Here is a 12751-nt window from a genome sequence, read left to right on the forward strand (position 1 = left end):
TTAATCCTTTGATTGGTCGTATTTAAAATAAAATCCTTAGGAGGCTCTTGGCTTGATTGAGCCATTAGATCTCTAAGATCTACTAGGGAGAACCCCCCTTGAGCTGGAGTACAGATGGCTAGAAGTGAGAACAGGGTTGATGAGGTGACAATTTTCCCCCTCTTGAGTACACATGATATCGCACTTGAGATTTTGAACTTTATCTCGAAATGTGTGAGATGTTGCTATAACAAGAGTCGTATTATAATATTTTTCGAGTGTGGAACCTTTAGGGACCCCTCTGTTGGAAAATTAAGGTAGTTGTAGGTCAACAATGATTTTCTTAGCTTGATAATTACTTGTGAAGTTTATGTCTTCTTATTAATTATTTTGGTTTTCTTTCATCAAGTAATTACCAAAAACACAAATACAAGAGACAAAAGACAACACTGTAGGCTCCTTGCTAGGGAAAAATCCCACAACTTGGGGAAAACCTAAACAATCTCCTTCTTATAGAAATAGATCAAAGATGAGACTCCTCACAACCCAATGGTCAAGTCAAACCACCTTCTAGCTACAAGTCTTCTTCAAGTCAACAAAGATGCTACTTCCTTCAAGCCTTTGAAGTATCACTGCAATTCTTCATCTACAAAAAAAAAACTGGACTACAACTTCATACCATACCACTTCAGATCACTGTAATCTTCAGATCACCTTGATTGCAACGTTTAGAATCATTGTAACTTTGGATGACAGACCTAGACCTGCAACTTCATAATACTCCACTATAGCTTTGGATAACATATTTTCGGATGATAGTCCTATAACTCCACTATTGCTTCAGAAGATATAATTTCGGAGGGTAGTCCTGCAACTCTACTGCAGTTTCGGATGATAGGCTGAGCTTTGATTGATAGACCTATAGCTTTGGTCGATAGACTATAATAAAGTTTTGGATGACTAAACTGAACCTTCAAATAGGTAGATTACTTATAGGAGTTTCAGTCCTCTTTTCTTCAATCAAACTTATATCTGAACTATGGATTGTAGTGCTATGCTTCGTGCTCCAAAATGATCCAAGCCACGATTATATATACCAACTGGACTTACGTTGAATGGACAGAGACTAAGCCAACATGATCAAGGTTTAGGCTGACATTAATGGTGATCTGGAGGCTGACTTGTAGAGCTTCTATAGGTTGACTTGATGAGCATCTTCTTGTAGCTAGGGGTCTAGTTGAATTTAAGATGACAACACAACCAAGAGAGTCTTACAAATTTAAATTGACACTTTATGATAATTCCTAAAGGCATGCAATGGATGCATTCACCTAAATGACACAAGCATGAAACCCATGCTCTATAAATAACTAATTTTTTCGTATATTCTTTACATCGTATACAATTATGAAGACCGAACCTAGTTACCTTTCCAACAGTCCCTCTTAACTAGGGAGGTATTCATAATGTTTCAACAAGTCTATCTCAAATTGAAATATTCTCATAAGAAGGGATCCAGATTGATAAGCATCAGTCATCATAGCCAACATTGTCATATTACCCAAGGCCTTGACAGGTACACTATCTCTCATAAGATCAGATCACAATGCTGGGAGGCACAGGACACATGGCCTCATCATCATACATAATCCACCTAGGATACCCGAAGTAATCCTACCATCAGACCATTTTTTTTCAATTCCATGTGACCTAGGATTTTCATCCTAATCCATCACATTTCATGACTCCAAGAATGTTTGTCCAAGATGTTTATTCTATCCAACATTTTCCTTATCCATGTTCAAGTACTTTACCTAGGACATCAGTCCTATTCCATCAAAGTACTTAACACTAGGAGAACCAAACAAGTCATCATTCTCCCTATCCGTGATGCATGCACTAGACTTATGACTATTAGTCCTAGTCTAGTACATGACACAGGGAGAAACTGTGTCCAACCATACTCCCGCTCAATCAAGGAGGACATCTCTATTCTGTTTTTAATCAAAAAATAGATCCCACTCCTATTCAAGGAGACTCCTTTTACTCCCTCTCAAGACTAAAGGAGATTCTCAATTTCACAGCCACAAGACTTCTTCCTTGTCTTTCATAAAGCACCAACTATCAGTTCTTGCATGGCTCCCTCTTCCCTTCCCATCTCACTGTACATGCTTCTTGCTTTCTTTCAAGGATCATGGAGCCATGTTCTCATGGCAAATTCCAAGTCATACATCTTACACATGACCTTTTGTCTTGACTTTATTAATGAGGTTCTTCAATTGAACCTTTTCAGACTTCAAACTGATCATACCTTCGAAAGCGATTTCCCCACTACACCTTCAGGTTACGTTCTCACTGCTACCTTTCAATCCCAAGATGAGCACATCTTGATCTTCATATATGTTAATTATCAGATGTTGAGCTTTTCCTCAACATTTATCATGTATGACTACAACATCTTTCCAGGTAGCAAAAACAACAAGTGAACAAGATAACCAACAATAGATATTAACATTTGACTTACCTCACCATGATAGTTTCATCAACATTCATGATCCATTATATAAGTTTATCTTTATCAGAGTGCCCAAGGATCCAAATTGATTACCAAGTTATCATTCCCTCCATTCATCATGCTCTTCATGGGATAAGATCAACATATCTTTCTCATTTTGCTTCCTTATTATATACCTACAACATTCACCGACAAGTACCACCAAGCAAAATATACAAGTACAAGAGCATGGTGATAGTTTAGACAACCTAGGGTTTCTATGGAATCTTAGAGAGGGAGAATCCCAGGGTTTTCAGATTCAAACCCTAAGTTCCTTGATATTTCCCTATGAAACATCAACCCTAGGGTTTGAGTCTCAAAACCAATTCCACCCTTACTAGGGATTTCCATATACCCTAGCCTATCTACAAACCCTAGATACCAAGGGCTAGGGTTTCTATGAGGGAATAAACCAATTAGGGTTAGGGTTTCTCTTTTGATTAGGATTTCCAAATACTAGCAAAGGTTTACAAAAACCTAGATGCCAACAACTTTTAATAAGATGAAAGCTACAAACCCTAAAACCAAACATGTCCCAAAACCCTAATAAATCTTTATATGTACAAAAACAATTATACGTACCTCAAGGACTACAGACCTTAGTCCTTCATGATTAATGGAAGCTTGCTACAAGGTCTTCATCACAATCCAAGGTACTATCACTTCTATTCTTCAATGCCAAATTAAGAACAATTCTTCTAAGCATGTCTTCTTCATGCTAGACCATTTTTCTAAATCCTTATGTTGCAAACCAATCATCATTCTAATAAAAGAGATCCTTGACTTCTTCCTTCTGCTTCTTTGAGGGTTCTTCCTCTATAGCTATTAAAGATTCAGACCTTTCCTTTCTTTTATTGTTCTTAGGATTCTTTGGACAATTAGATTTGATGTGTCCATATTCATGACATCCAGATTCCAAAGCACTGAACTTTGGACATATCTCTAATGTTTTTTTCTTTTTCTTATCAAAAACTTTCTTTGATTTAGCTGCATAGGCTTGAGCAACTTCATCGGTAGATTTGGGATTTGCCTCTTGCCTTTATTCTGGATTCTTCTATTGAACATTGAGCCCATAGTTCTTCAAATGATGGAGGTTCTTTTCTTGCACAAATACTGCTTGCAAATCCATCCCATTCCTTAGGTAGAGCATTAATTGCTACTGTAATTAATTTTGAATCAGATATTTTCTCACCAGCTTCTTGAAATTGGTCTTTGATTTTTGATAGCTTCATGAAGAAGGTAGATATAGTATCTTCTGTAGACATTTTTGATTGTTATAATTGAGTCCTTAAGGCAATCGTGTGACCAGTTGTGTTGACTGAGTATAACTTTACCAAAGTCTCATATACTTCTTTAGCTGTGGATAGTTCTGATACAAACGTAATGAGGTGGTCTTTAATAGACTCAAAGAGAATTCTTTGAGCTTTGACTTCTCCTTTTTCATATTTTTCAACTTCTTCTTCATTCTCCTTATCTGGAATAGGGACCTTACCAAGAACGTACTTCATGACATCATTCTCTCTAAGGGCTAAGTCAATTCTCTTTTTCCATGCCTAGAAGTTGGATGCTCCTAATTTATTGTTCTCCTTGCACATATAAGCCATTAGATTAGATACAAGGTCTTGGAGGTAAGCTGATAGTTGAGGGATACCTTCTGCAACAATAATTTTCTTAAGCTGCTACAATGATGGACTTCTTTCTGCTCTTTAGATGTGATGTCTCTCCTTCACCTTATCTCTGATCCCATGTTGGAAAATCAAAGTAGTTGTAGCTTGTAGGTCAAGAATGATTTTCCTTAGCTTGATAATTACTTGTGAAGTTTATGTCTTCTTATTAATTATTTTGGTTTTCTTCCATCAAGCAATTACCAAAAGGATAAATACAAGAGACAGAAGACACCAATGTAGGCTCCTCACCAGGGCAAAACCCCACAACTTAGGGAAACCCAAACAATATCCTTCTTATAGAAATAGATCGAAGATGAGACTTTTCACAACCCAATGACCAAGTCAAACCACCTTCTAGCTACAAGTCTTCCTCAAGTCAACAAAGATGCTACTTCCTTCAAGCCTTTAAAGTATCACTGCAATTCTTCCTCTACAAAAAAAACTGGACTGCTACCTCGTACCACACCACATCAGATCACTGTAATCTTTGGATCACCTTGATTGCAACATTTAGAATTACTGTAACTTTGGATGACAAACCTAGAACTGCAACTTCAGAATACTCCACTATAGCTTTGGATAACAGACTTTCAGATGACAATCCTGTAACTCCACTGTTGCTTTGGATGATATACTTTCAGATTGTAGTCCTGCAACTCTACTGTATTTTTGGATGATAGACTGTAGCTTCAGTTGATAGACCTGTAGCTTCGGTTGATAGACTATAATATAGTTTCAGATGACTGAACTGAACCTTTGGATAGGTAGATTACATATAGTAATTTTGGTCCTCTTTTCTTCAATCAAACTTATCTCTGAACTGCAGATTGTAGTGCTATGCTTCATGCTCCAAAATGATCCGAGCCACAGTTATATATACCAACTGGACTTACGTTGAATGGACAGAGATCAGGCTGACATGATCAGGGTTTAGGCTGACATGAATGGTGATCTGGAGGCCGACTTGTAGAGCTTCTATAGGTTGACTTGAGCATCTCATGTAGCTAGAAATCTAGTTGACTTTAAAATGACAACACAACCAAGAGAGTCTTACAAATTTAAATCGACTCTTTATGATAATTCCTAAAGGCATGCAACAGATGCCTTGACCTAAATGACACAAGCATGAAACCCATGCTTTATAAATAAATAATTTCTTCTTATATTCTTTACATCATATACAATTATGAAGACCAAACCTAGTTACTTTTCCAACACCCTCCAAGTATATTTCTTCATCATTTAACAAGTTAAGGCTTATTGTGCCAGATATAACAACTTTATGCCTTAACCATTCATGAATTTCTCTCTTGATTACATTGGCCCAAAATTGGATAAGCACTAGTCCCCTATCTTCACTATACTACAAAAAGACAAAAGTATTGTTTTGCTAGAGCTATCTTTTCATCATCACCTTGAGCTTCATTGATTATAACTTTAGCATTCCTAATTGCTTGGGACACCCCACTTGAGTTAGAGAAGATCCAACCAAATGTAAGAGGATAGGTTGCTTAGGTGACAGTGGTAACTGTCCTGGTAGTTCCCCTTTACATTGCAACTTGTGGATTAGGGATTTTATCATTAAGTTTGTTTGAATGTAACAGGAACTAATGCTAAATTTCAGATAGACCTCTTCAAATCCGGAGATCAGATGGATATATATATTGCATAGTGTGTATCTTTTTGTCTGTCCTACAACTTACAAGTTTTTGCTTGGCTGGTCATCTGCAAGGGACTACCAACATCAGATGGAAATAAGTGGTTTCACAGATGCCAAACATCCAGTAAAACGGAATATCTAAAGCACATTTAGTGGGTATGTCAGAAAGCCACAGGTTGTTTGCCACAGATTCTAACGCATGTTTCTTCTATTCTTCAAGCAATTATCCATTGGAGGGCAGCCGTGTTGGATGAATCCAAACAGAGTTCTTTTAGCCTTTACGGGATTGCGGAATTTCCTTAGAGTTTCTTCAAGTTTGCTCTCTATTTGGAAACTAAGGTGTAAATGTATTTTTGCCAATGAAGATAGCCCTGTTTCTTCATTATGTATGATTTGGCAAGAAGAGGTAACTAGCAACATGCTAAGAGCTATACCCCGATGCCAAGAGTCTAGATGCTTTAGCCTATTCTGATTTTATCTCAACTTTAGTAGTGCTAAGGATGAAATTTTATATTTTCTTTCTCCTTTGCCCCTTGTATACACTCCTCCATGTCTCTGTTCTTTATAAATGTTATCTGTTTAATACAAGAAGTATTTTTCAACGAAAAGAAAAGCTTCAGTTTCCTTCATTGAGAAGCTTGAGCAGCAATGTACTGGACATTGATTATGAATTCAACAAATTGAAAATTTGTTTGTTGGATTACGGTCTAGTGGTTGGGATGGGGTTTCCTGACTTGCCATGTTAATGACCTGGGTTTAAATCTTGGCATTAGGACCTTAGGCATTGCTTGCACTATGTTGGAATTATAGAATAGATGGCTGCTTTATCCAGCCTCAATCGACCATAGGGAGATCAAGGAACTTTTAGTTCATTGATCATAGTCCTGGATTATAAGTTGACACAGTTTGTTCAGTGGTAGCTTTGGAACAAGTCAAAGCCTAAATTTGGATACTGTATGAGAAAGTTAAGTTATGCATTTACTTTCAAACTTTCAGTTACTTGATTGACCATAGCACTTGATTATAAGTTGACCAAGTCTGACAGGACTCATATGAAGCATTAAATCAATATATAAAAAAAAAAAAACACAAAATTTGAAGCTAAATGTTTAACTTTCTAGCATGGTGTCCAAATTTAGACTTACTCCAAAGCTACTAGTAGCATTAGACACTGCATGGACATCCTGACTAGATTATAATTTCTACGTGTGCAACTGTTGGCATAGTAATCACTGCAGGAATTGAAACTTGTAACACGCTTCAAAAGTTTTGGCGTTGCATAAAATGCAAGCATTGGTAGTTGGGAAAGTTGGATCACATACAGATGAACTCACCACTTCTGGAGCAAGCAAAGCTGTTTGAGATATTCCCAAGAACAGTTGGTGCTCTGGATCCAAGACTTAATGATAGATCAACTAGTTCTAATTTCTTAAAGTTGATTAATCTATATTTCTAATTCACAACTTATGAACATGTATATGGAATTCTTTGAGCTCTCAAGTTTAATTTTTGCAGATCATAGGACTACATTTGGCTCAATATCAATATGAATTTCAATAGATAAACAAGCAGTGAAATTTCTAAAGAATTATTAAATTACATTTAGAAGCTTCTCGTCCTATTGGTAGTTTCTGCTGTCATGATGGTGATCCTTAAAAATAGTGACATTATATAAAACTAAGTTGAAGAGACATATATGTCATCAAACATGTAACTCACCCCTGAAGAAAACCAGTCCCCTTCAGGAGTGGGGATGGTGAGTGATTTTATCGCATCCACAATTGAGACAGCAGTAGATGCAGCTGAAGATCTTCCCCATTTCTTTATCAAGACACCTCCACGCTGTAGAAGTAAACAAAATATATAATAGAGTTAAACAGATTGAAACGAACAATGTTAATGCCATCAATAATAATCACTTGTTAATTCCACAAATTTATATTCTCATATAAGTAAGATTGCAACTACATCAAGTCCCAGTTGTAGAAGCATATGTAGACAACTAAATCTCAATTAAAATCCTAAAACACACTTGCATTTGCAAGACTCAAATAGGAAGATTTGATTTGAGCTCCATACCTTTTGAACCATTTCAGTGAATTCAACTTCCAACCACTTGATATCTGTGATAATCTCTTTTACAGGTCTTCCATGAATTTTCGCATTGAGAAAATCTGGAACCTGAGATTTTGGACAATGTAAATTAGTTAGCGAACAGGCAATTGATGGTCAGGAAAAATGAACAAAATATCTGCCACCTTCTTTGAGCAGGCCGAGTATATTTAATAAATAGCCAGCTCTCCAATGAAGGGGAAGATGATTCAAATCCTCAGCACAAAATGATTATCCATTATGATGCTATTCTAGTTTCTTTTGATATATTCCTGCAGTCAAATTTCTGATCTTAATGCTAGCTAAGATCTCAAGTGAACAGCTAGAAATTTCTAACCTGAGTTGTTGAATGATTTCCCCAAATTGTCATGTTTGACACCTTATCATAGAACACTCCAGCTTTTAGAGCAAGCTGTAGTTAAAAAAATTCAGAATAAAACAAGCAACCAAACTTTAGAAACTGAATTCTTCCATTGACAAATCAAACTGAAAACTAAAACAACCAATGGCAAAGAGAAATGGCAGAAGCATTAGAACAAAATTTGCTCAATACAACAATATACAAAGAATTGTCTGAGAAGAGACGCATGTTTATTTGGACAGAACAAGTAGAAGTACCTGACACTTAGCTCTATTTTCATCCAGCCTTGTCAATGCATGAAAGTTTTTAGGGGGAATCTTGGGTGCATTCTTAAGGCAAATTAAGGCACTGTGATTGAAAAAACAAAAAAGTATCTATAATTAAACTCAACAAAATCAAAAGAGGCAGTTGTGGTTCTATGCCCAATACTATTTGTAGCTCTGTATCTGAAAAGGTGCTTGCAAAAGAAATTTTCATCAAACAATTAATCAAGAAAAAATGTAAACTCACTTTGTATTGCATGGATTGCCCACTACTAGAACCTTTACATTTGGGCTTGCAACATCATTAAGAGCCTTTCCCTGAAAATGTGGTGTCATTTCAAATCAATCGAGAATTAGATATAAATAAGGAGGTTATGTCCACATTACTTCAATAAGCTAGAGACTAAAAATTCGAGGTCTACATCTATTTACCTGTGCCGCAAAAATCTGTCCATTTATGTCAAGTAAGTCAGCCCGTTCCATTCCAGGCCCACGTGGCTTTGCTCCAATAAGGAGAGCCCATTCAGCATCACGGAAAACCTCATATGGATCCACACCTATGCTAACCTCTCTCAGCAAAGGGTATAAAGAATCTTCAAGCTCCATTGCAACACCTGGGTTTTCCACAAGGTCACTTCCCAGCCTTAGACATAATTGATCTTGATCACACGTTACACAACAATATCTTAGGATGACCAGACTTTGAAGAAGAGCAGAATTTTAACTGCAGGGAGTGGGAACTGAAAATTTCAATGCTGTATAAGAAGCTTCTATCTCTTAAAAGAACGAAAATGAGAAATATTTTCATAATGAGAACTTTGACAATAGTTTGTGTGTCAGTCCTCGGTCCAAGGATAAGTCATACCACTTATGGTGATGATGACCTGGGTTCTTAATCCAGAGGGCATGCCCCTTTGTTAATGTAGTTAAAGTGTAATCTGACTTTTTTCACATTAAATGTGTGGCTTTATCCCTATTGTGCACACTAACTCTCTTAAAACCCATGTCATGTATTTCTAGAACCTATCTGGTTGCATTTTCAGTGGCGAAATTCTATCCAAGTCACTTTGAGCTTTCAATTGAAAGAGTGACAGATTACAAATCACTTTATTTAGGTATAGACATGTTAGCTTTCAAGGATACTCTGAAAGTGTCTACACTATACTTGGGTGTGCTTCAAGTGATGTGGGGTGCATGGTGTGTCAATTACCCTTGGGTGTCCTATGTTGGGCATATATATTGGAGTTAGCTTGCTCATGGATTTCTAGACATTGACTTTGATGTTTGTGTGGCATTCTACTTTGGAGTTGGTGGCTTTCGTCATGGGGCATGCACATCGAAGTAGATTGTTTGATTGGGAGAACAACTTACCTTGGAGGAGCGTTGAGCATCTTGAAAGAGGGTGTTGACTCTTCAGCCCTAGATGGCATGGGGACACTTGGTTGCTTGCATGGAGGCTTGTACTTGACTTTAGGATGCTTAGGTTGAGCGATAATATAGGCATTATGGACCCAAAGGAGCATGACTTAGAAGGGAACATTGGAGGCCTCTAAAGGAGGAGCGTTTGATCCTCTTTGAGGAGTGTTCATCCTCAATGTCTTGCTTGTTGGATGTGCATGCCATGGATTTTGAAATGTGTCAGCTAGCGTTATAGCACTCCACACATGGGCCTATCTTTTGTAGAGATGTGTTGCTTGCAAGTGGACTAGGTCCACCTATTGTTGACCTCCCTCACCTTTCATCTAAATAAACGAAGGAGAGACTTTTCACAATTTGTACTTCAATCATATAATCAAATACTCATCTTAGAGATGTCAAAGCTAAGGAAAACTTGTTTGTTTGTACTCTTGTTCATTTTTATTTGTTCCTTTTGTTCTCTTTTTCATTTGTATTTGCTCTCATTGCCTTGAGCACTAGGGTTAAGGAAATTCAAGCGAAGACTACAAATAGGGTTTTCTGCCTCAAAAGACAAAGAAGACTAGGGTTTGGGATAAACCCTAGAGAAGTAAAAGAAACATTTGATCTTGTAGCTCTTATGAGAGAAGAACACTGGAGTTTTGTGGCATTTGGAAACCCTTCTGCTACTTAGTGTGCTTGTTGTGGAGGAGAGAGGAGACATTCTTGTACACTTATGGGATGAAGTGTAGGTGCCAAGGAAGACTTGGGATGAAGTGTAGGTGCCAAGGAAGACTTGCATGTGTCAATGTTATCTTGTTGAGGATCTTGGTGAAGCAACCAACTTTGATCAAGAGTGATTCCTAGCTAGGAGTTGATGGCTAGGGTTTTGTTATGGTTTCCCCAGCTAGGGTTTGAAAAACTTGAACTGTAGCAACTTTTGATAAGTTGTTGGTATGTACATGTACTTCATATGTATATCCAGATATTGTGTACTTAAAAATATGGATTTCAACTTACATTATCTTCACAATTAGATAATAGCACTTATGCACACTGATTTGAAATAATATTAAAGCTGAATTCGTTAATTGATTTAACACATAACTAGAAGATAAAGTAGCAGATTAGTGCTGTTATAATTTCCTGTAACAAGACATTTTATATCTGTTATATGCTTGAAATGTGTGCCCTAAGGGCTGTATCTTTGCGGTATTGAAGTACACTTGAATGGTATTTATTTTCTTGAGCTACCTTGTGAAATTGGGTTGAAAAGAAGTTAACTATTGCTGCTGTAAATTCATATTTCAAATTAAGTGCTGGGGTTGAATGTTCATACGAAATAAATCCAATAAACTCCAATGTTGAGGTGAATTTTTTGAATTTGCATTATTTTTTAAATTATCGAAATTTCTACATGGTATCACAACATTTCAAAGATTCCAGGTGATATTAGAGCTGATTTGATTGAGATTGATCTCTTGATTAAGAGATAGTTGGATGTTTCAATTGTATTTTACCTAGAAGTGATGCTTGACCTAGTACAAGTTGTGGAGAAATCTAGGGGCAAATAGATTAGGTGATTTCTCTTACTTTGATAACTGCTTGTGATGTATTTTTACTTAACTCGATTATTTTCTTCTTTCACTTGATTATTATTAGTGTTCTCTATCATCAAACAACTACCAAACAATGAAGATTAATGAGACAATAGGACACAAGATATAGGCTATCACCCAGGGCCAAAACCTCTCCTCTTGAGAGGAAAACCCACAAGAATTCTTCTCTTCTTATAGAAATTCAAATGATAGATTCCAAGACCTAGGACCCTTGTCAAAGCCCCCTCCAAGGCCAAGTCAATCCTTCGTCCTTGATGACCTTTCTTTTCTCTAGCAACTTCAACCCCAACAACTTCTGCAACTACGACCCCCAACAACTTCTTTTGTAACTTCGACATATATTGTAGAAACCCTGGATGGCATGTGTGGGATAATAATGATGAATTTGCTTCCTTTGCTACTTCACTTGGGTAGCCTTCTCCTTCTTGACTACTCTGCTTGCACACTTAGTATTTTTCACATCTGATTTCGGTTTCTTAAGGAAGCTTCAATTTCGATCTTACTGCTGCAATTGATGCCCTAGTTTTCTCGCACGTGTGAGGTGTAGATGACCCAAAAACAATCTTCTAAGACTTCGCTTTCCTTCCTTGGTTTCTTCTTTCCTTCGCTAGGTATTCTTCTCTCTTCTTGTGCTTCCACAAGTTGCTTGTCTCCTCTCCCAAATGAGGTCGAGGTCTTTATATATAGGTCTCTCTCTAGGCCGACTTGTCCACTCATAGAGGCTGAATAGTTGTTTTGATGATGACAAGGTCTTGGAGGGTCTATTTGACACTTTTGACTTGACATAAATTTTCTTTACAAGATGTAACATTCCCAAAAGGGTCTTCCATACATGACAATGACTCAATTGACTTGTTGACTCAATTACAAGCCCTAGAAGCACTCAATGGGTGCTTGACCTATCAATCAAATGACCTTGAGCATGAAACCCATGCCTCAAGAATGACAATAATAATTTTATTTTTCTCTTTACATCAAATACATAGATTCATGATTACACATGTCATTATGAAGACCGAACCTAGTTACATATTTCAACACAAGTTGATTGGGCATGACACCCTAGGGCACTTGGGAGAAGAGATTAAGCCCTAGAAGGGTTGTTATCCTTTATAACAAAAAATGTTACTAATATTTCTTT

At 37.0% G+C, this 12751-nt stretch overlaps 1 protein-coding gene across 1 annotated transcript in view; it reads right to left on the minus strand.

Moving 5' to 3' along the window:
• The window catches only part of LOC149187051 (lactate/malate dehydrogenase family protein), a 220881-nt gene that overhangs the window by 90418 nt on the left and 117712 nt on the right, over positions 1–12751 (minus strand). The window contains exons 5-10 of the mRNA XM_089411274.1: positions 9029–9210; positions 8844–8914; positions 8591–8681; positions 8310–8384; positions 7940–8041; positions 7580–7702 (exon numbers count right to left, since the gene is read on the minus strand). Of these exons, the coding sequence (XP_089267400.1) occupies positions 7580–7702; positions 7940–8041; positions 8310–8384; positions 8591–8681; positions 8844–8914; positions 9029–9210 (644 nt within the window). The remainder of the gene's footprint in view (positions 1–7579; positions 7703–7939; positions 8042–8309; positions 8385–8590; positions 8682–8843; positions 8915–9028; positions 9211–12751) is intronic.

Source organism: Pinus tabuliformis, chromosome 3_1 (assembly GCF_031772625.1).
Source record: "Pinus tabuliformis cultivar Carrire ecotype Pingquan chromosome 3_1, CPIR1, whole genome shotgun sequence".
NCBI lineage: Eukaryota > Viridiplantae > Streptophyta > Pinopsida > Pinales > Pinaceae > Pinus > Pinus tabuliformis.